The sequence below is a fragment of the Erinaceus europaeus genome, chromosome 5 (assembly GCF_950295315.1).
Source record: "Erinaceus europaeus chromosome 5, mEriEur2.1, whole genome shotgun sequence".
In the NCBI taxonomy this organism is placed as follows: domain Eukaryota; kingdom Metazoa; phylum Chordata; class Mammalia; order Eulipotyphla; family Erinaceidae; genus Erinaceus; species Erinaceus europaeus.
In genome coordinates this window covers 46,782,190-46,807,323 of record NC_080166.1, presented here as the reverse complement: position 1 = coordinate 46,807,323, position 25,134 = coordinate 46,782,190, and the positions used below count along the sequence as shown (strand labels likewise).

At 36.4% G+C, this 25,134-nt stretch overlaps 1 protein-coding gene across 3 annotated transcripts in view; it reads right to left on the bottom strand.

Annotated features, from left to right (window-relative positions):
• The window catches only part of ADAMTS6 (ADAM metallopeptidase with thrombospondin type 1 motif 6), a 313,675-nt gene that overhangs the window by 41,776 nt on the left and 246,765 nt on the right, over positions 1–25,134 (bottom strand). For 2 of the 3 annotated variants that reach the window (XR_009549950.1, XR_009549949.1), the window contains exons 19-21: positions 21,611–21,774; positions 21,047–21,185; positions 20,280–20,368 (exon numbers count right to left, since the gene is read on the bottom strand). Coding sequence is in view for 1 of the 3 variants with exons in the window: in XM_060191274.1 (XP_060047257.1) it covers positions 21,047–21,185; positions 21,611–21,774 (303 nt within the window). In the remaining 2 variants the exon portion in view is untranslated. The remainder of the gene's footprint in view (positions 1–20,279; positions 20,369–21,046; positions 21,186–21,610; positions 21,775–25,134) is intronic. The other variant, XM_060191274.1, reaches the window with a different exon arrangement.

The window sequence follows — 25,134 nt, the reverse complement described above, 5'->3', positions numbered from 1 at the left end:
TTATTGCATCTTTAAATTTGGTCTGTGTGATCAGTTTGGCATAGTTAATAAAAACTGTCATAAAATTTGTAAGATGCTAAATAAGTGTCATTTACTGGCAAAGCTATCCACCACACCTTACTCACATTCCACAAACTGCAAACACACACACACAAACATTCTCATTTGGAAACATCCTAGTGGAGAGACTCATTTTCTTTTTAGTGTCAAGTATCAACAGAAAGATTGTTATACCAAGATATCAGAGAAAAAGTGAGACTACAGAACAATGCACTACAGCTAGTTACTTCCCGTTGCTTTAATTCCTTCTGTGGTGTTTTGTTTTAATTTGATAGAACAGAGAGAAAATGAGAGGGCAGGAGACGGGGGGGGGGGGGGGGGGGAGACCGAGACCAAAGCTTTCCTCCTGAAGGTGGGGACCAGGGGCTTGAACCAGGGTCCCTGCACTCACCTGATTGAGTTCCTCAACTCCTTAATAGAACTCGAAAGAGTATGATACAAGAGTAGGGAAATCAGTGTGAAATAGAATAATTCAGTGAAGGAAACTATCTATAAAGAGTCATGTAGCAAAAGCTCCCCCCAGGAAGTAAGAAGACACAGAAATTCTGCAGGTGAGAATGCATCAGTCATCATGCTCTGCATACTTAAAAAATCTATTTTATTTGTTTATTAATTAATGAGAGAGACAGGAAGAGAGAGAAAGAACCAGATATCACTCTGGTACATGTGCTGCCGGGGACTGAACTCCGGACTTCATGTCTGAGAGTCCAGCACCTTATCCACTGTGCCACCTCCTGGACAACAGCTCTGCATACTTTTAACTAAACCTTTTAAAGTATATATATATAGAGAGAGAGAGAGACAGAGAGACAGAGAGACAGAGACAGAAAGAAAACTCTACTTCCATGATAGGAAACAATTAAGTGCTATGATGGTGGATGGTGAGTAGTTGAAGAATATGTATTTTATTACTTGCATTGATCCAAGGTTCTTTTTTTTTTTAAGAATTTATTTATTTATTCATGAGAAAGATAGGAGGAAGAACCAGCCATCACTCTGGTACATGTGCTGCCGGGGATCGAACTCAGGACCTCATGCTTGAGAGTCTAGTGCCTTAGCCACTGCACCACCTCCCGGACCACTGATCCAGGGTTCTTATCACCAGGTTTTAAGTTTTTCTAAATGTGGGGATCTAAACTAACCACACAACTTACTGGTAAACTGTCTTAAGAGTATGTGTTATCCCCATGCCCTCCCAACCTTTGGAATAGGTCAAACATCTCCTGTTATACAACAATAATTTGGAATTTTTAGATTTTTGAGGGAAGAATGATTCAAATTAGGCATTGTTATGTTCCACTCTATATGTCCTATATATTCTATAATATTCATCAGATATGTAAGGTTGAGAACCACCAGTCAAAAGATTCAACTACCCACTGCCACAGTGGCTCTGTATTTTCTACACATCTGGGTTCAATATTAAGTTCTACCAGAGACAGCAAGGGGTTGCTTTTGTGTAGGTTCACATAGTTACTTTTTGTAAGTTACCCAAATATGAAGGGAAGAGATTCAAACCATCCACTTTGAAAATTTAGAGTTTTGCCCAACTTTTATGAATGCTTAACTATTAAAAAATATGGTGATTTTTGCAACAAGAAAGTTAGCATTCAGTCTAGTAGTGTAACAGCTTTTAAAGAAATAGAGAAAACATTTTTTGTTTATTTTTTATTTATTTTTTATTGGAGGGATAATGTTTTACAGTAAACAGTAAATACAATAGTTTGTACATGCATAACATTTCCTAGGTTTCCACATAACAATACAATCCCTACTAGGTCCTCTGCCATCCTGTTCCAGGACCTGAACCCCATCCAACCCCACCCCCAAGAGTCTTTTACTTTGGTGCAATACACCTACTCCACTCAAAGGGATAAAGCATTTTTCAACAACAAAATTCTGAAATTAATATTTGCTATTATCTATATCAGTGGCAGACACATTAATTCAGATTTTGCATTTACATTTTATATTTCAGTTCTTCCTCTAAATTAACTCTAAAGATATTGTTTGACCAAAATTATACTTTTTAAAAACTAGTATTAAATGTAAAAGTATGGCCATGGCCATGAGATATTAGTTAGTAGAGGTGAGATGCTTTATTTTGAGATAAATTCTAGCCATATATATCTTGAAAAAATAGCTACATGAAAGTTACTGGTAAACATTGGGACAATACAAAAAACTATTAAGAACAAAGCAAAATTGCCAATAAACTGAAAAATAATAGTTAAATGTGATTGACAAATCATTTCACTCATTCAATCATCCATTCACTCATTCAACCGAGAAGAGACACTAAACACAAGAAGTACTAAGAATTACAATTTGGCTTACATTTAGTAATGTCTTCTGGACTTTTTTTTTACAAATTAGGAATTAGGGTACTTGGGTTCATTTCATCTCAAATTCAGTATGCTATATTTAATGAAAACAAAAGTCCTTTGATACACACCTAAAAGTAATCTATATTTTCCTTGTATTTATATTTATTAATTTTCTTCTAAAATCTTCTATTGGATAATATAGTATTTCAGACTTAAGAACTGCCTGTAAAAGTTACTGAATTCAAATCTTTCTACAACATTGAACCACCTTTCTTCAACAGCATACAAAGCTTTCAACTTTTATCCCCAAATCTGGTTGACATATAAGTTTTGTTTACTTGCTTATTTGTTTTGCACATAAATAGCAACATGAAACTTCAAACTGATGCACCTGATTGTATATATTTCTAAAAACACACTTTTAATTTAAGGGAATACACCTGTTAGGCTTATAAAATAGAAAACACAGATTAACTGGAAGCAATCTAACTTAAATCAACAAGAGAATAGGTTGATCTTAAAATCTTTTAATGTGATCAAGCCTCTTATGCATAGCTTCTTTTAGAGTGATCCCTTTTAGAGTAATCCATTGCTTAAACGTTAATTAAATCCTGTTGGGAATAACTATATCCATTTACACAAAAGCACTATGCTTTCAGATCTAAAGATATATAGTTTATAACCCAAAACATAAAAGTCCATATGGCCACTCAGGATATGCTTAGTAGTTTACAAAATTCTAGTAGTTTAATGTTCATATTCCCTGGAGATAATGCAGATAGTCTTCAGAATTTAATTATAAAACTTAAAAATACATTAAGTAAAATTCCTAAATAACTACTGTTCCTGGCATGAAATTACAAGCCCATTTTAATGTAATCCCTTGTATGCTTAAAAATACTAATTTAAGATGACAACATTTACGTATAAAGATGTTATTATCAACACATATTTACTTAAAACTCCCTAAAATGGGTACATCCTGTCAAGAGCTTTTTTAATTTATCTTTTGATTATTTTATATCAAAGCATAAAATAAAAAAATGATCACTGGTAAGCATAAAGTTTCTTGTCTTATATTTGATTTTCTGCCAACAGTCAAAAGTTAATATGATCTAGTTGTCTAACAAAGTTCCCCTTATCCAGTGGAAGGAAGAAGTACTCAACTTGAATTACCACTCTAGCTACACATCAAGAAATGACTTTTAGCATGAATATGGGATGATTCACTTATAGACAGAAATTGGAAAACAAGATCAGAAGGGAAAACACTAAGCAGAACTTGGAATGAAGTTGGTACATTGCACCAAAGTGAAAGACTCTGGATTGGGGGGGGGGGGGGCGTTCAGGTCCTGGAACATGATGGCAGAGAAGGGGACAGACCTAGTGGGGGTTGAAGTTTTATGTGGAAAACTGGGAAATGTTACACCTGTACAACTATTGTATTTTACTGTCAACTGTAAACCCGCAGTAAAGAAAATTTTAAAAAAGAAATGACTTTTATCAATATTTCTTATTACCAGGAAAATGAGAATTAAAACCACAATGAGATGTCATTTCACATAAGTGAAAATAGCTTACACTTAAAAGATTGAGGAAAAGTGTTAGAAAAATGTGTAGTAAAAGGAACACTTTTGGGGGCCGAGCCATAGCACACTGAGTTAAGTGCACATAGTAGGAACATTCTTGGTGGGAATGTAAATTGGTGCTGTCTCTATGGAAAAAGTACAGCTATTCCTTTAAAGAAATATCATATGATCCAGCAATATCACTTCAAGGCACTTGTTCAAAGGACATCAAAACAGTAATCTATAAAGATATTTGCATCCCTATGCTCCTAGTAGCATTATTCTCAATAGTCAAAATAAGGAATTAGCCTAAACACCCACCAACAGATGACTGAATAAAGATGTGGGCTATGGGGCCAGGGGTAGATAACATAATAGTTATGCAAAGGCTGGATCGACCTGTCAATGCCCATGTTCAGCAGGAAAGCAATTACAGAAGCCAGACCTTCCACCTTCTGCATCCCACAATGACCCTGGGTCCATACTCCCAGAGGGTTAAAGAATAGGAAAGCTATCAGGGGAGGGGATGGGATACAGAGTTCTGGTGGTAGGAACTGTGCGAAGTTGTATCCCTCCTATCCTATGGTTTTGTCAGTGTTTCCTTTTTATAAATAAATTTAAAAAGAAAAGAAAAAGAAATAGTTATACAAAGAGATTCTCATGCCTGAGGTTCCAGAGTCCCAGGTTCAATTCCCCACACTACCATATTCCAGAGCTGGACAGTGCTCTGGTGATACATAAATAAACAAATATGTAAATAAATAATAAAGGGAGTCACGATAGTGAGATGACACTCACTAGAACATTGGTGGTTAATATATAGATATGGAAACTTATCCACCTATAGCATTATAAACCAGTCATAAATCAACTAAGAATGACTTTTACTATTTTTGAAATAATTAATATCATAGAAAAATAGGCAAGAACTTTGTCAAACTGAATAAAATTCTTCCTCCAATGTGTTTTCTCTAGGAAACAGAGGATTGAGTGAAGAATACAGAATCTCTTATTCAGCAGCTGAATTCTACTACCTGTCCTGAGTGAAGACTCCAGTGACTACAGTGTCTTTTTATGTCTCCTCTTCTTTTCTTTTTTTAATATTTTATTTTAGCGAGAGGTAGGGGGACCAGAGCACTGCTCAGCTCTGGTTTATAGTGGTGCTGGGGCTTAAAACTGGGACCTTGGAGCCTCAGGCATGAGTCTTCTTGTCTAACCACTCTGCTATCTCCCCAATCCTCCTCTCATTTTCAATTCCTTCTCTATTTCCATTATAAGCTACTCAAGTTTTCTCATGACTTATCTTTCTTTCATATAATTAAAGAATTTTGTAAATTCATTTGTAACAGTATTTTGTAACATATTGGTTCTCTCAGAGAAGTGCACCTTTTTAAAAGTAGAGAGGAGGCAGCACTCAGTGTACAAAATTCCCTCTTGAATTACACTTGGAAGTGTAATATGTGATCATCCAGTACAGTGGAGGAAATTAGGGCAGTAGAAAAACTTTCTGACTCTTCTCAAATCTACTTACAAGAACTAGCCTTTCAGTTTTAGGACAATCAATTCCTAAATGAGAAGTGAAGAACATGTGAGTAAGTCAACAATGGAAATGCAGGTTAGCATTAACGTAATTAACCTAGTGGTATAGCCTATCAAATCTAACAAGAGAAAAAGAAAACACAAAGTTTTCTGAAGGTGTGTGTGTGTATGTAAGTGTAGGTGGGGGTATCTGTGAGGGGTTTAAAAAGTCAGAATTTGTAACAAAAATGAGGTTGGTGGCTAAGGCAACAATTTGTTTAACCACAACCTTCAAAGTAGCTAGCAACCAAGACAACACTATATAACCGCAGTATATAGAACATATAGCCAGAAATATTAATTTAATCTAAATCTTTAGAGTAGATAGCATCCAAAGAGCAACAAATGCCAGAAGAAAAAAAAATGTCTCTATGGTCTGCCCTTCACTGCTGGAATCTGGCTGTTGTGCTGTGTGATTATTGGCCAGACACACGCATTTGCAGGGCAGAGCAAAGCCCATCTGCCTTGGATCTAATAGCTGGCACCAAAGGTACCAATCAGTTCCACCCATATGCTTTCCTATTCTGTAGTGCCTCATGCTAGTTTTTATCCTCCAAAGGCGTTCTTTCTGTCTCTCAAATGTCTTTCCACTTTTGTCCTAAACAAAACTAAACGTCCCAGAGCAACAGAAGCCTATGAAAAGGAAAGCATGGCTCTAAAAGACTGTATTTTTCTAGAGCAACTGTGTCTAGAAGTAGGTGGTAAGGTAGAGTGGGGACATGCATATAATGAGTTTACTTGCAATCATACAGCCAAAGTGGAATTCCTATAACTAGTTATAGGTCACAGTGATCTCTTCCATAGAAAATGACTAACAATTTAATAGCAATGATTCTTCTTCATCATAAGGGTGAAAATGACTGAGTGCTTTTTTTTTTTATAGGAAATAAACACAAAATGTGATTAATTTGTCACCTTGGACTCAATAGTAAATATTTCAGAAATTCTTGGACTCAAAGGTAAATATTTCAGATTTCATTTACAATCATGGTCACAGTCATAATTGAGCTTTTAAAGAAGCTTTATTTTTCTATAAGTAAAAACTAGTGGAAATAGTACTGTCATACAGTTCTATAAAATTAGGATAATGAAGCTTACCATTACAAAGCACATTATTTTTTTCTCCACCCCAAAAGTGTTTTATGCATAACACCCTGTAAAGATTCATCATGTTCTGACTATAAAAAGTGCTGTATTGGACAGAATTTTTGTAAAGTTAAACATGAACAAATGACCTGTGACATGTAGATGCAATAGGAATGTCTCAAACTATGGTTTCAATCTTATGCAAGATCTTCAGGGAGTGACTATGTATCCAGGCCCTGACCATGTTAGGGAAGAATATAATCTCTACTTCCCTGGACAGACAACCCCACCAATGTGTCCTGCAGCTCGGCTTCCCCAGAGACCCACCCTACTAGGGAAAGAGAGAGGTAGGCTGGGAGTATAGATTGACCAGTCAATGCCCATGTTCAGCAGGGAAGCAATTACAGAAGCCAGACCTTCCACCTTCTGCAACCCACAATGACCCTGGGTCCATGCTCCCAGAGGGATAAAGAATAGGAAAGCTATCAGGGGAGGGGATGGGATACAGAGTTCTGGTGCTGGGAATTGTGTGGAGTTATACCCCTCTTATCCTATGATTTTGTCAGTGTTTCCTATATATATATATAAAGAATTTAATCTCTAAAGCAAAAGAAATAGGTGGGAGAAGCCAAAGGCAATTCATCCTAGACAGTGTCAACCTAGGTTTGAGCCCTGGCATCATCACATGGGAACACCACAGGGGGTAGAACATTATTGTCGCATCTCAAATAAAGAATGAAACAGTTAGTATGAGGCGACCATTCAGTAGGTTTATGACTCACGTACAAGGCCCTGAGTTCATTCCCTCGTGCCACGTACTGTTTTTTTTTTTTTTTAAATGGAAAGGAAAGAAATATAATAGTTGGGAGATAGTTCTTGTCCTTAGCTATAAATTTTAACAATGTAGAAAAATGTAAGCCACGATGCGAAGGAGTACACAGTGAAAAAAGTCAATTAGCATACTGAATTTTCTTATACACCATTTACAAAAGGGAGCTTACATTAAATTGAAAATATATAGCATAATTCAAAGAACATTTGTAGCAAAATACTTAGGGAGAAAGGTAACTAGAAATAATTATAACAGGCGACTTAGCCAACAAATAAATTAACTCCCCCCTTTTGTTGCCCTTGTTTTTCTTTTATTATTGTTGTAGTTATTATTGTTGTTATTGATGTCATCGTTGTTGGGTAAGACAAAGAGAAATAGAGAGAGGAGAGGAAGACAGAGAGGGGGAGAGAAAGATAGACACCTGCAGACCTGCTTCACCGCCTGTGAAGTGACTCCCCTGCAGATGGGGACTCAAACCAGGATCCTTACACCGGCTCTTGTGCTTTGCACCACCTGTGCTAAACCCACTGCGCTTCTGCCTGACCCCCAAATAAATTAACTTTACAGATGTGTGAACCAGGGGTAATGTGGTGATGCACCTGATTGTGTGTGAACATGCTACAATGCACAAGAGCCCATGTTCAAAGCCCTGGCCCCTACCTGCAAGGGAGAAAGCTTCACAAGTGGTAAACCAGTGCTTCAGATCTCTCTCTCTCTCCCTACCTCTCTCTTTCTATCTACCCACTCCCCTCTTGATTTCTCTCTATCTCTACCCAAATAAATAAATAAATAAATAAATAAAATTTTTAAAAAGTTATAGGGGTGTGAACTAGTCAAAAGCACAAGTGTCACTCTTTTCAAGGGCATATTACACAGATCTGAACCAGATACAATTGATAAGCTACAAATTCTAAGTTGGGGGGCCAGGTGGTGGTGCACCTGATTAAACGCACACATCAGACTCTAAGTTGGCAGGAGCTGTGGTGTTCACAGGCACCCTGTGATGATGCATGCATAACTAATTCCATACATGCTAAAAATGACCTGCCAGAGGGCACAATCAGAGAGTGAATAGGGAAATACTACAGTCAATACAATGATAAACTACATGACCTAGTCTTTATTTTTCCAGGTACTAAAGAGAATTTTAGAGAATAATGAACAATGCTAAATGCAAATCTTTATTCCTTATAAACTCAAGTCACATTATTATTTTTTTTAAAAAAGACTACAACATAGTAATTTATTTTATACCTAAGTTTGGTGTAGATGGGAATCAATGGGATAGAACTTGAGGCCAGGCAGTATCACATCTGGTTGAGCGTGTCTACTACAATGCACAAGGATAGGAGTTCAAGCTCCTAGTCCTCACCTGCATCCAGGAAGCTTCACAAGTAGTAAAACAGTGCCACAATTGTCTCTCGCCGCAGTTGTCTCTCTTTGTCTGTCTGTCTGTCTATCTATCTATCTATCTACCTCCCCCTCCCCTCTCACTTTCTCTCTGTTTCTATCTAATAAATAAAGTAAATATTTTAAAACCATTAAAGATATGATTTAAAAATGTTATAGAACCCACATAGAAGCTGGGAGTTGGTACACCCTGTAGAGCACACACATTACCATGCAGAAGGGTGTGGGTTCAAGTCCCCAGGCCCTAGCTGTGGGGGAAGGGGAGAGTTACATGAGCAGTGAAGCAATGCTGCAGGTCTTTGTCTTTTTCCTCTCTTTTACCCGGTCCTCCTCTCAGTTTCTGTCTCTATCCAAAAATGAAAGAATGAAAATATAATTCAATAAATAAAAGAACCCTCACAAATTCAAGTCAGAGTATATACACAGTGTATATTTACACAGAAAATGTGTTTTAAAGATATTTCTCTTAAAAGCTAATTACGTAATTATGTTTCTTCAAAAGGAAATAGATTACAGTGATTAAAGTCCTTTAATTATTTAAACCAAAAGTGTCATCTGTTGTCTTTCACTTAACCCTGGGAGTACCTTCAGTGTGATAAATCCTAAATCAATGAAATAATGTCTTTGACACTTAATTTCAATTGAGTCTGTCTGAACTTCAAAGTAATTTGGGATTTTTCTTCCTCTGTCTACTCCACTTTGGGTACATGTCCATTTTTGAGTTTTTGTTGAAGTTATGTATGTTTTTTATAAACTGCAGTAGGAGCACTAGTCATTATTAATGCCATTATATCCATAAAAGTCAAGTCTCAACACCCCACCTTTCTTGAAGCACATTCTCTTCTTCACTAGTAATGTGATATTAAATGTGTTAAGTATGTTAAAATTACGAAAGAATTAAAAGAACAATCATGACAATATGGAAAGCATTTTTCTCATCTGGTACTTTGAGAGATATTCTCTTTTAGTTGAGTATTAAGACTAGCTGAAAGATTATATTTGTATGTAAAAACAAGTAAAAATTGGTATTTTAAAACCATGCTTTTAATTGTACTTTATATTTGTGTTGTATCATTCTTAAAACTCGACAAATATAGAACAGGAATATACAAAGTTTTGGTAAAAATGTAAAAATATCCAACTTTTTATGCTTGATCTTAGCAATATATTCAACTCCCCCTTCCCCCCACTGTAACCATCATTATCACTGGGGCTCAGTGCCCTCACACAACAAATCCACTGCTACCAACAGTCATATTTTTCTTTTCTTTTTTCCTTTCAGTTTTATTTGATAAGATAGAGAAATTGAGAGGGAGAAGGGAAAGCATAGGGGGGAAATAAAGAGAGAAACCTTCAGACTGGCTTCTCTGTGAAGTGTCACCCCCACAGGTGGGGGACAGGGGCTCAAATCTAACTTTTTTTTTACAGTAAAGTCTTTTATTATTATTATTTATTTATTTAAGAAAAGAGACATTAACAAAATCATAGGATGGGGGTTAAGAAACTATAGATTTATTGAAATTATATACAAATCACATTAGTAATGAATGGATCAATCTAAATTAATACATCCATTTTCTAGGTTAGGAAAGAAGAAATTTGGTATCAGAAACTTCTTTAAATATTTTTTTCTATTTTTCTGATTTTAAATTCTTTTGTTTTGATCACCAACCAATCTTAAAGTGAACTAACAGAGAGAAGGGAACATATTCAGAAGGGCACATCAGAGTAAATCCTTCAAACAGTGACAAAGGGCAAAGCCACTTATTATTAAAGACCTTTAGTGCCACAGCTGAAACTGCAGAGAAGTCTTCATTTTTTCAATTCTGAACAAAATCAAAAGCCGTAATTGAAGGTTTAAATACATCTTTCCTCTTGTGAAATGAAATTCAGGGGCTACCATGTGTACAACCCAGATGTGTGCCTCCTGCTCCCACCTGCAGGGGGGAGCTTCTCTCTTCCTTTCTCTTTCTCTCTCTCCACACCCTTGCCTTATCTCTTTGTGCCTCTATCATCATAGAAGAAAAAAAAAGAAAAGGTCATCAGGAGCAGTGAATTCTCTGTGCAGGCACTAAGTCCTAGCAATAACCCTGATGATGATAACAACAACCAAACTCAGCATTTACTGAAAGGAAGTGCGGTTAACTTGTTTTCAATCAATTAAAATTATTTGTTACACCCTAAATCAAGAGTTCTTAAAACATCTTGATTCTTAGCATCATTAGTTTCTCTGGGATTCTTCATAGTCCCTCATAGGCAAAAGAAAATATCTTAAGAGTTTTACTCATTAAATAATTAGCCAAACAACTTATTAGTTTTAATTTTTGTGGTCTATAGCTAATGTCACTGTGTTTTCACTAAAAACCCCCACAACTCTGCAGAACCTCTATGAGTTAGTTGTGGACCTGCCATGGAACCATATCAAAAAATATTACTTTAAATCATGAAAACTCAAAATAGTAGTTAAAAAGAAAAGCACCTTAAAATCTTAAAGAGTAAAAACTAATATCAGTATTTTAAAGAGCCAGTTGAATAAGGTAAAATTACAAAAAAATAAAACCAAAACAAGTTTTTCTAGTGGAAAGAAAAACATAAAATATTGAGGCCAGGCAGTGGTTAAGTGCACATGTAAAAATGTAAAGCTTCTGGTCCCCATCTGCAGGAAAAAAAACTTCACAAGTGGTAAAGAAATGCTGCAGGTGTCTCTCTGTCTCTCTCCTTTTCTATCTCCCTCACCTCTCTCAATTTCTTTCTGTCTCTATCTAATAAATAAAAATAAGAAAAGAATAAAACCATAAAATATATTTAATTTTCATATTATTCACATATACAGACACAAATTAAGTTCAAGATGAGATCCAGAGAAGAAAAACAAATAAATACAGTAAGCATCTAAATAAAACAAGCAAACATAAGAGAAAATTTAATGAAGCTGTAGGAATGTAAAATAAAAAGTAATAATAAAATTTTAAATAAATAACAATTTGTTTAAAGCATTTCCATAGACTCCAACAGTATATATAAGAAACACTGTGCTCTCTTGTAGTTAGGGTGGGGGAGAGAAGAAAAGCTGTATCCTTGATCTTCAAACAAAATTAAAACTGCCTCAAAAAAAGAAAAACCCAAACTCTCCTTCCCCTTTTCTCTTCAGAGTAAGCATAGCTTTAGCTTATCTTTTTTCCTTCTCTGCTGCCAAGTACTGTTTATTAGACGGACACCTCTGTCAACTGAGTTCCTTGGTCTACAATTTGTGTGTTCCTACACAAAGAGGAAGGAAGAGAACATTGAAACAATTTGGAAAAACTAATCAGAAAATGTTAATAGAAACAACCTCAGGGAATAGACTATAAGTTTTAAACTGACACATGCAAGCTATATACATATTTATATATTTCTTTATTTGTACCAAATACAAATACTTTTAATTTTTTTTTCATAACAGAACAGTTAATTATAAAATTAACTGTAGTCATCAATGCTCATGACTTTGCTGAATATATAAGCACTTCTGTTAGTTTCCTAACTACCACAAAAACTTGAAATTAGAAGGCAGATCTTTGGAAAATCTGTGTGGCAAACTTTCCCTTGATCTTAGCCAAAAGGCCAAGAAGTGATACTTAACACAATTTCAGTCAATTTTAAAAGCTTTAATTAGATGCTTATAAATGATCCATCGGGTAGTTTCCACATCTTGGCAATTGTGAATAGCACTTCAATGAATATAGATGCACACATATCTTTTCACGTTAGTGATTTTGTGTTTTCCAGATAAGCACCCAGGTGTAGGATTGCTGGATCATATTATTAATATATTTATTTGTTTATTTTTATTGACAAAACCACCATTCCCAGTGGTCATATTTTTTTCTTTTTTCTATATATAATAGGATAGAGAGAAACTGAGAAGGAAGGGGGAGATAGAAAGAAAGAGAGACAAAGAAACATGCTCAGAGGATCGATCAGTCCAGAGGACTTAATGATTACTAACCTCTATGCATCTGATGAGAGGCCATCTAAATACATCAAACATCTACTGAAAGAGCTACAGCAATATATTAACAGCAACACAGTCATAGTGGGGGATTTCAACAACCCCATTCTCTCAACTTGACAGATCATCCAGGCAGAAAATCAATAAAGAAACAAGGGAACTAAATGAAGAGGTAGATAAACTAAAACTATTGGATATTTTCAGTCACTCACCCCAAGAAACCGCAATACACATTCTATTCAAATCCACATGGGTCATTTTCAAGGATAGACCATATGTTGGGCCACAAACACAGTATCAAGAAATTCAAGAGCACTGAAATCATCCTAAGCCATCTTCTCAGACCATAGTGGAATTAAATTAACACTTAACAATAAACAAAAAAATTAGTAAAAGTCCCCAAATATGGAAATTCAACAGTAGACTACTAAACAACTACTGGGTCAAAGAAGAAATTAAGGAAGAATTCATAATGTTTCTAGAATTCAATGAAAATGAAGGCACTGGCTATCAAAATATTTGGGACACAGGTAAGGCAGCACTGAGAGCGAAGTTCATAGTCATACAAACACACATTAGGGAAGAAGAAAAACCTCAAATAAACAACCTGATTGCACACCTTAAAGACTTAGAAGAAGAACAAAGAAACCCTAAAGCAACCAGAAAAACAGAAATAACTAAAGTTAGGGCAGAAAAAAATAATATTGAAAATAAGAAAACCATACAAAAGATGAATGAAATTTCTTTGAAAGAGTAAACAAAATCGATAAATCATTAGCCAGACTCACAAAACAAAAAAGGGAGAAGACTCAAATAGATTAGATTGTAAACGGAAGAGGAGATATCACAACAGGCACCACATAAATTCAACATATCATGCAAGGCTTCTATGAACAACGATATGCCACCACACTAAAGAACCTGGAAGAAATGGATGAGTTCCTAGGTACCTACAAATTTTCAAAATTAAATAAAGAGGAACTAGATAATATGAACAGGCCAATCACAGCCAAAGAAATTGAAACAGTTATTAAAAACCTTCCCAAGAATAAAAGTCCAGGACCAGATGATTTTACAAATGAATTCTACAAAACCTTCAAGGAAGAGTTAATCCCTCTACTTTTAATTAAAACTCTTCAAAAAGATTGGAGACATCTGCAATACTTCAATGCTTCACCCTTGCAGGTGGGAGGTGGGGGCTTAAATCTGGGTCCTTGCAAATAGTAAATAGTGTATGCTCAACCAAGTACACAATGCTTCTCTTTCTTCCCCTTCCCCTGGATAGATATAATTTAAATAATGAGAAATGTCAAACACTTTTCCATTCGGCCTGGACCAGTGTACATTCTCACCAACACAGTCCAGTAGTTCCATCCTCCCCTCCCCGATCACTGATCTCATTTTCTTGAGCATCATGAGTTTCGTTGCTCTAAAGTTCGCTTTAGGAAGCGTACATATAGATCTGGGAAGACAGAAAAAGGTTATACAAAGGACTCTCATGACTGAGCCTCTCAGGTCCCAGGTTCACCAACATGAGCCAGAGCTAAGGAGTGCTCTGGTCTTCTCTAAAAATTAAATAGGATATTTTTTAAATAATACACGTTTTTGGGTTTGTTTTTTTTTTGCTTCCAGGGTTATCACTGGAGCTCAGTGCCTGCACTATGAATCTACTGCTCTTGGAGGCTCTTTGTTGCCCTTGTTGTTAGATAGAACAGAGAGAAATCCAGAGAGGAGGTGAAGATTCTGGTAGGGGGGAGACAGAAACCTGCAGATCTGCTTCACCACTTGTGAAGCAACCCCTCTGCAGTTGGGGAGCCAGGGCGCTCAAATCCAGGGGCTCCAACCGGGATCCTCAAGCTGCGCCCTTGCGCTTCAAGCCATGTGCGCTTAATGTACTGCACTACCACCCGGCCCCCTAAATAATAATTTTTTTAAAGAATTTATTTATTTATTAATGAGAAAGATAGGAGGAGAGGGAAAGAACCAGACATCATTCTGGTACATGTGCTGCTGGGGATTGAACTTGGGACCTCATGCTTGAGAATCCAATGTTTTATCCACTGCGCCACCTCCCGGACCACAATAATTTTTTTTTTTAAAGAAAGTTTACATATCTGATGTGTTTGGATTTTTTCCCCCAGATTTTTGTTTTGGTCCATCAGTGTATGTAAGTTACTCCCTCTCTTTATAGTGTCTAGTGGTGTTTGAGAACACAAACACGTGGACCTTGCTTGAGCAGGGTTGGGTGAGATCAGGTATTTCTAAATGCAGTTGTCTCAGTTTTGGAGGATGGATAGTCTGGACAAAGTTAAAGAGGGCTTTGGTGGAGCCTGGTTATCCCCATTAGTACACTAAGTCTAGGAAAACTCAGCTGGGTGGAGTTTGTCTGAGATAACAAAGCTTTCTCTGGTCATTGTTGAGTATACAGAATTTGCTTCATTGGGAAAACTTAGTAGGGCAGGCAAGCAGAGGTACCTATAAGTTTCTGTCTGCTGGGAATTATGGCTGGCATCCACAGGAAAGGCTTCAACAAATCTCTACAGTCCCACAATTACAGGCTACTGCCATGGACATGGGCTCCAGTAAAGCCACCACCACCACTGCTACTCTCAACAAGCTGACAATCACCAGACAAGATGAGGACAGCTAGCAAATCTCAAGTGATTTCTACCCTATAGTTTCCCACCTTTTGTTGCAGTATTGCAAATCCTAATCCTAATCAGCACTGGTGTGTTGAGTCCCTGGCACAAGCCACCCATCCTGTTGCCTAGGGTAACTATGTTCAAAGCAGAAAATTTCTCCTATTAATAACTAATTGTCCTGCATTTGGAGTTCCTTCACAGTGGGAACTTTTCTCTGTCTCCTCTTTGCCCGAATGTTTCCCTTCACCCCCCATTCTGGGAGTTCCACTTGTCTAGGTTTTAGGCTGTGATCTTTGAAGACTGATTCAGTTTTTGGCATGAATTTGTTTTGATCTCTGAAAGAAGAAATAGTTACTCCCTGTTTAGTTATTGTGGCCTACTTCTCCATACCTGAGACCCAGTCACTATATCTTGATTTCAGCAAGTTAGTTTTGTCTATAAAATAGTATATGTATATCCATGTATGGATATACAAATAGTTAAACATATTTAAGTGTATATGTATAAAATATAATATAAATTGGGTTCAAAAGAAAAAAATGGGAAGAATATCAATATCTATCTCAGTGCTCTTATGGATGACAAATGAGACAGAGTACCATAAAAATTCTTTTATGAGTTGTAAAAGTGTATTTATTATTCTATAGTTGAACATTAGAATCATTTGTCATTAAATAGACTATCTCTGAGGTCTTGTCATTTTGTTTTAATAAGCACTTGCTTTATGAAATCTAAGTGTTTAAGGCCACTGTTCCCAGAATAGTAGCATAAGCTAGAAGTGTATTAGAAAGGCAAATTATCAAAATATATCCCAGATCTACTGAGTCAGAAGCTGTCAGCAGATCCTAGAGTCCTTGTTGGAACAAGCTTTCTAGGTGATTCTGATGTATACTAAAATTTGAGAATCACACATCTAGTCAAACAGTAGAAAGAATATGCGTAACAAAGTTCAAAATACAAATGTGCAACATTTGTTATTGATTATCTGAATCTTTAAAGTTGGTATAAAGGTACACTGGCATCAATTATTTTAAAATATCTCCTAATGCTTTTTTTAAAACTATTTTTAACAACTCTCAATGTTTAGTAAAGTTTTATCAATATATTCATTAATCATTAATCTAATGCTAGCTTATAAATTTGGAAGTCAGATACATTAGAGTGAGCAATGTATTGGACATGGCATAAATAAATGAAACTCTAGTAAGCGTAACACTAGTACAGAAGTGGTTAACTATTTAATTCATTGGGCCTGAGTTTTCTCAGAGAAAAGAATCCCAACTGTATCTTAAACATCAAGTTTATTTTTAGGACTTCACTTTACAAAATGTCGATGTTTTCAATCAGGTTAAGGAAGTGTTTCATCTATGGCTCAGAGAAGAGACCATTATTTTTACCAGATCATCAGCAAAGTTTCCTTCAATGCTAGATTTGTCAGTGGATTCTCCAAGGCAACAGAAAAATAACCTCAAAACTTTTTTTTTTTAATTTTTATTTATTTATTTATTCCCTTTTGTTGCCCTTGTTGTTTTATTGTTGTAGTTATTATTATTGTTTTCGTTGTTGGATAGGACAGAGAGAAATGGAGAGAGGGAGGGGAAGACAGAGAGGAGGAGAGAAAGATAGACACCTGCAGACCTGCTTCACCGCCTGTGAAGGCGACTCCCCTGCAGGTGGGGAGCCGGGGTTCGAACCGGGATCCTTATGCCAGTCCTTGTGCTTTGCGCCACCTGCGCTTAGCCCGCTGCACTACAGCCCGACTCCCCTCAAAACTTCTTATCTTAAAAGATCTCACACAGGGGACTTGGGCGGTAGTGCAGTGGGTTAAGCGCAGGTGGCACAAAGCACAAGGACCGGTTAGGATCCTGGTTCGAGCCCCGGGCTCCCCACCTGCAGGGGAGTCACTTCACAGGTGGTGAAGCAGTTCTGCAGGCATCTCTCTGTCTCTCTTCCTCTCTATCTCCCCCTTCTCTCTCAATTTCTCTATCCAATAGCAAATAAATAAATATATATTTTTTAAAAATCTCACACACAAAAAACTACCAATATTGCTTCCCAATTCAAAGTTCAGAGGTATTATTATTATGAAAAGTATTAAAGTATTCAGGTAAGACTGGGTGAGAACATTATGGAGTCTTGTGAGACTGCAAAAGATAGGTCTGAGATCTTAAAGCATTTTTTCCTTCCCCTCCCCGAAATTCCTAGCAGCTTAGCACCATTCTGAAGTGATGAGTGCAATAGTCCAACTAAGTACTGACTTAAGTAACATCCTTAGTTTCTGAGTGAAAAGTAGGTTTTAAAAATGCTATTCCCAGTGGTCCGGGAGGTAGCGCAGTGGTAAAGCTTTAAACTCTCAAGCATGAGGTCCCGAGTTCCCTGGCAGCACATGTGCCAGAGTGATGTCTGGTTCTTTCGCCTCCTATCTTTCTCATAAATAAATAAAATCTTTTTTAAAAATGCTATTCCCTGGAAGAGTCTTTAACAGAAGCTGAAATTCTGTTTATTACTACTGAGTCAATTGACTCTGGCTCTCCCTTTGACCAAAATTCCTGAGTCCTAAGGGATTTTATTTCTCTGATCATAAGTCTCCTAATTTTTTAAAGAGTTTGAGGTGTAAAGTGGGTGTGTGACTAGGTAGAATAATTTGAATAATTGAGATCTGCACTCTAGAGCACAAGAAGTATTTTCCCACCTGTTCAAAGTAAAGAAAAGAGGGGAGCTTGTCTTTATTTATCCATGCTAATCAGAATTAAACTACCTACCTCTGGCAATCGCTTTGCCTCTCTTCAGAAGAAAATTAGCAATTCTATACCCTCTGTTTCCACACTAGCAGAAACTAGCACAATATGTAACTGCCCAAACAATTCTTTCTGATCTCTCACTCATCTATAAACAGTTATGGGTGTCCACTGCATTTCAGACATTGTTCTAGGTATAGAACAATATCTTGAGAGATCTACAGACTTCTGTGATGAGGACATGAATTTTGTGTGTCTGGAGAGCTAAATTTTAGTTTCTCTGTCAGCCAAGGCCAGTGCTACTCAAACTTGAGCAAACATCACAACAACTAAGAGATCTTGATGAACCACAGATTTCAGAGGCTCACCATAAGAGCTTCTAGTTAACAGGTCTGAGATTCTGGTCCCAAAATAAGCATTTCTAGTATTTTCTTAGGTGTTGTTCATGTTTTTGGCTTAGGTACTACACTTTGAGAATCACTTCTCAAGCAAAACAATTGGCAGCTCTTCACACTATGCCTGCTAACTTTCAAGCACTGCATATCCTGCTTCCAAAGAAGGGAATGGCCTCATGCACACTGCCACAACAATCATTGCAACTGAGCACAATTCTGCTCCAAAACCACCTCAGATATCTAGGATCTCCAGAAAAGAAGCAAAGGCACAGATAATAAAGTTAGAGAATTTTCCTTTAAGGAGACTCTACTTTCCACTTTTATTTTAACCACCATCACAAAAACAAACAAACAAAAACACCTGTTTTTATCAATTCTCGATACAAATGTTATAGAAAGGAGTAAGACTCATTTAAATTTCTTATCCTCTCTAACCTTAATAAAATCATAGTTTTTCTTCTCGATTCAGTTTAAAAAAATAGTAAATTCTGTTCTAGTGGCCTTTCTTCCCTTTTTTGCTGCAGTGTTTCTCTCCCCCACCCCATCTCTTTAACAAAAGATTCATAGGGTTAGAAAGAACACTGGAAATTCAGTTAATCCCTCCTTGGCCTCAGACAAGACTATGTATAAACCATCCCCAAATATAGCAATTTTCAGTACAAAGACAAACAGGCACTAAGAATCTCCCATTCAACTTCTGTCACATGCCTTAAGATACTTTCTCTCAGCCTTCTTTTCTCCAAGCTAATCAACCTGAACATTTAGATCCTCTTCATTAGATTTGTCATCTTAAATTATTTTGATTCTTATTTAATACATCTATCCCGTTTTCCTCGGGTCCCAAATAATGTACGTCATGTTATCATGGAAAAAAAATTTTTGGAAAGCAAAAAGGGGAAATTTCATTTGTAAGTTCAATTAAAAAGAAATATAACCAAAGAACAAAAAAAAAATAAATGCCACTAAAGTATAATGCAGTGGCATCACTTGGACAATAATTTCAAATATCCTTCATCTGGTTAAAATAAATAGTAATACCTTATAGTCAAAATTCATTTTAGTTTACATTGTAAAAATATCAGCCATCTCACATACAATGGATGGAGATTAGAAATCTTGAAAAAATTCCTACTTAGTATGCATAATTATGCTTCATGAAACTACATAGGAGAAAATATTATCACTATTGATTTACTCTTCAGATTTTTTTGTATAGTGTTTAGCTACGGAAGCTGGGTTAGAGTTAATTATTTAATTCCGTTTGAGTCTAAAAATACTGAATCTTCAATGTGATAATTATCGCCATGAAAAAATGTCCTAGTCTAATCCTTGAGAATCAGATGTATTTGGAGATTCAGCTAGTACAGGACAGTCAAGATCAGCCCATGCTATTGACACAGTATGTGTTTCTGAGCACTTCAGAAAAGGAATAGTCAAGACAAAACAGGATGCTTCACTTTTACTTCTCCCATTTGGAATGTTTACTATTCAAAATGGAATATTCGCTTTTGGAATGGTGAGGTGCCTGAGCAAAACTGTGCCTGAGCAACAGTTTTGCTTCCTTGCCTAATGGAATCAAGGTGTACGGTGGAGGTGATGCATTTAGTCTCCAGAGAGAAGGAAGATGCTGCTTGCACAGCACTTCTACTCACCAGTCCATGCAGCAGCAAGGGTGTTGGCTTTGAAGGAAGCCAACTGTCCTGCTCTCCCAGCCAGAGGTAAAGAATTGCATTGGTGGCCACTAGAGGGAGGAGGATTAGGAATAGAGTAAATTGTGGGGAAAAGGCACCCATGAAAAACGCACATGGGACAACCAACACATCACCAACCACTGCCTAGCAGCTACCTCTCTGAAGGGCTATAATGGGGTCAGCATACATCAATAACCCAGAGACCCAATAATTACACTAGTAATTATTGTAGTACCCCAGCATACAGCCCCACTAATTTTGATGGCTGGAGAAGGGAATTTGAATAGAATTATGGGAAAAACAAAACACAAACATACAAACACACACAGACATACAAGCACGCCAACATATATTCTCAGCCCCCCATTACAAGACGTTGCTTCTGCGCCGTCTGATTTTGCTCATTTTCTTATTTAAAACTCTTGATGTCCTTTACCAAGAATGCCTTCATGAAAAGCAAACAGCCCACCTTCAAGATATCTTGGGAGAAGCACCAGCAGAGACACTCATTGTGCCAAGATGTATTTTACCAACAAATCTGTACAAATTACATGAGGTTAAAAACAAATGGAATATAATATAATTAAAGTTTCTTTTGCTAAATTACAGCTTGAAGCAGACCTGCAAGAAATGTTTCCAATTAGCTTTTTCAGCAAACACAAAGCAAAGCTCAGAATGTTTTGCTTTCCAACCTGCCCTCTGGGTGGGCTGCCTAGTGGGTGTCTTACCTCCAGCACAAGTAGCTGAGCATTCTGACCAAGGCTGATGGTTCCATGTAAAACCAACTTCATTGTCTCCACTGCCAGTTCGAGTGATAGGAACATTGAATTTATACCTAATCCCCAAATTCTGTTCCTGAAGCAGAACCTGCCATTGAAAACAACTGGTAAAGATAATGAAAACACAATGAGCCTTCACTCAGGTATTCATCATTTCTTTTGAAGAAGAAAATGTCATCAAGTTAAGTCTCACAGGAAATTTAAGGTAATTTTTCAGAACACATCCACTCATAGTGACTTCTCCATTTTCATGGAGGGTTGGGAGCCCTCTCTTTTATCTGCCTTGTGTGGTTAGAGAAATTTTACTCAAGTAGGCACTGAGGCGATCAAATAGTCATGTGGAAAGAGCACTGAACCTTTAACTTTACACAAGCTTTATATTCTTAAAAAGCTATTATGTTTATATTTACTTTAACTATACCGCTCATAAAACAGATAATTAGTCTGACCCTTCCTTCCGACCATGCAAGCAGATTACAAACAGGAGAAATGAAGGGGCAAAGATACTTTTACCATGACTATGAGGTTTTCTGAGGTGGGGCCTAGAGCTTCCAAGGATTCTGGTTCATCAGTTGGTCTTTTATAGTGAAAGGCTGTTCCAGCAACATCAAACTTCCTAGGCCAGTCAATAGTCCAGGCACCATTAATGTAGTAATCATCTCCTTCAGATTTCAGAGCTAAAAAACAAAAATCATAATCTTCCTAAAAATGTGAAACTTCCTTTGTCAAATGAAATTGATTAATAGTTGTATGGAAATTTATAATGGGTATCCATTTCCACACAGAGATGGAATTCTCAACCATTTCCTTAACTGCAAATTAAAATGGCGATTTGTTATATGAAAATCAAGAAAATACTACCTGTTTATAATTTTACTGAGATAATGAAAGGGAAGGACTATCTGGAGGAATAAACATGTGGAACAAGCAAGGGAAATTATGAAAAAGGACTCAGTGGTCATAGGGCAGTAATGAGGAGACTTTCTGGCTAAATATTAAAGTGGTAATAACAATAATTATATAAGCGGTGAGTGGGGAGTACAAGTGACATCAACACAGTGATTGACAGACAGGGGGTAGATAGCTTAATGGTTATGCAAAGAGGCTTTCATCCCAGGTTCAATCCCCTGCACCACCATTAGCCAGAGCTGAGCAGTGCTCTGGTAAACAAACAAACAAACAAACAAAAAATATAAATTCAGATTGACAGACAGATTAGAACCAAACAGTGAAGAAATTAATCCAAGTATATATTGAAATTGAAGTAAATAGCAAAGAAAGCATTTGATAGTTGTAAAGGAAGATGATGAAAAATGATTCTAAAACAAAAAATTCACCTCTTAATGAAAAAATTTACATATGATTTCTCATAAAAGAAAAACAGCCCAATTCTACCCTAGGCTTTTAAATTTCTCAGAGAAATTTAAAAAGTTACTCAAACATTTTATATACACATTTTCATAGGAGCACTGTCTCCAACAGACAATAGACAAATGGTGAAAACAACCCAAATGCAGATCAATAGATGAACAAAGTCAAATTTGATTTGTACAGAACAGAATATTCTTTAAGCATAAGAAAGGAGTGACATACTGATATATGCTTTAATGCGGGAGAACTTCAAAAATATGGTGTTAAGTGGAAGAGGCTGGAAAGAACAGGTCACATACTATGTGCTTTCTTGACCTAGAATATGCAGAACAGAAAACTTCATAGAGATACGAAGCAAATGCTTGTTTCCAATAGCTGGGAGATGAAGGAGTCGTATAGTTGTGTAGTTACCTTATAAAGTAATACCAGTATTTTTAGAAGGTGTTAAATGGCATTAAACTTTTCACTTTTTTTGTCTTATTTTAAGGTTTATTTATATGAAAGAGGTAGATATGTAGAGGTGGAGAAAGAAAGGAAAGAAAAGCAACACTGGCATATGCTAAGCCAAGAATCTCACTTGGTATCTTAGGAGTGCAAGCCTGATGCTCTACTTGCTGCAACATTTCCCTGGCTGCTGAAGTCTTCACTTTAAAACACTTACTCTTGTGTTGTAAGCTTTCAACACAAGGAAAACAGAATTAAGAAAAGAAAAAAGAATACAGATCCAATGAGTAGACATTTTAATGCAAATCATGTAAAATTATAAGCACAGGAGAAAATAAGGGAGAAGTCTTAAAAAGTAATGCTGAGACAGCTGCAAAGGGGCTCAGCAAGAAGAACACATTCCTAGCACAAATGAGGGGAAGAAAGAAAGAAAGAAAGATGAAAATATATGTAATAGAAAAAAAGTTATTAACACTACCACATTTTAATTTAAACTAGATGGAGGAATAAAGAGTTTCACAGACACCCCATAAAAATTTTTGGTCCATACTCCCAGAGGGGTAAATGTTGGTGGAAGATGACCAGAGGGTTCTCAACTCCAATTCCATCAGAACCCTGAGAGAGGAGCAGGGGAGGAGATAGGGAGGGAGGGAAGGACACTTGGAAGTAGTAGTTGTAACTTAGAAAGGAAAAGAAGGCAGGACCATTGAAAAAGGGGAGGAGGGCAAATACATGTAGAAATAATGGTCGGCTCATATCTGTGATCTGTAATCTGTGATCTTAGGAGAACTAATACAGTTTCCAAATGGAGGGAATTAGGGACACAGAACTCTGGTGGTGGGAGCAGTGTGGAATTATATCCCTGTTATCTTATAATTTTGTAAATCAACATTAAATCACTAATTAAAAAAAAAAAGTGCTTCGCAGACAAGCAAAAATTGGAGGAATCTATAACTACTAAGCCTGCCCTACAAGTAAGTCTGCAGGGACTCATATAAAAACCAACCAGTAAACTACAAGAATACTTAATACCTATATAAAATAATGGCAACAATAAACTCTCAAATTCATAATTACAGGGGGTTGAGTGGTGGCTCATCAGGTTAAGCACAAGTAGTATGAAGCACAAGGACCCATGGAAAGATCCCAGTTTGAGCCCCTGGCTCCACACCTGCTGGGGGATCGCCTCCCAGACGGTGAAGCAGGTCTGCAGGTGCCTGTCTTTCTCTTCCCCTCTCTATCTTCCCTTCCTCTCAATTATTTTCTGTCCTATCCAATAATAAAAAAAAATTCATAACACTTAATGTCAGTGAAGTAAATTTACTCTGTAAAATCCAAAGGTATCATACTCATATGCAAGTTACTCAATGCTGTTTAAGGGAAGAAAACAAAAATTCAGACCTTCAAAATATATATTCACAATATCTGAACAAATAGAAAAATTATTACAAATGGAAAGCAGCAAACAAACATGACCCAAACCAAGACAAAAGCCCAACTGTAAAAGAAATAGATACAGAAACTATGGATTGAGCAAAAAATAATCTTTAAATAGCTGTTTTATAACTTTAGAATTGTAAAACAGCATAAACACAATGAGAAGAAGCTGAAATACACACACACACACAAGCACACACTGGGAAATCATATCTATAAAAGAATTATGCCATATAGTAAATACAAAATAACATTTCATATGTTTAAATTAATTAAAAGTATTTGAGACCTTAAAACAGAAATAGTATTATGGGGTTTACATCATTTAGTGAAGTAAAATGTAATTTTTAAATTTTATTTCTTATTAGTGATTCAGTATTGGTTTACAAAATTATAAGATAACAGGGATATAATTCCACACCTTTCTCACCACCAGAGTTCTGTGTCCCCATTCCCTCCATTGGAAACTGCTGTAGTTCTCCTAAGGTCACAGATATGGTTTGACTATTATTTCTACAGCTATTTATATTTGTATATATTTGCCTAAATTGTACGTTTTAGAAATAACACAAAGTGGACAGGGACAATAAAGGCTAGTTGTTACATTTGTTGTAAGGGTCTTGCACTAAACACAAACTGGTGAAATATTAATTGAAGGTACACTATAATAAATTAAAGATGAAATTTGTAAATTCTAGTGCAACTAATATTTAAATAAAACTAAAAGTATAGGTGATATGTTATTAGCTGAAAGAAAATGCAATACTATAAAATATTTGGTTGAT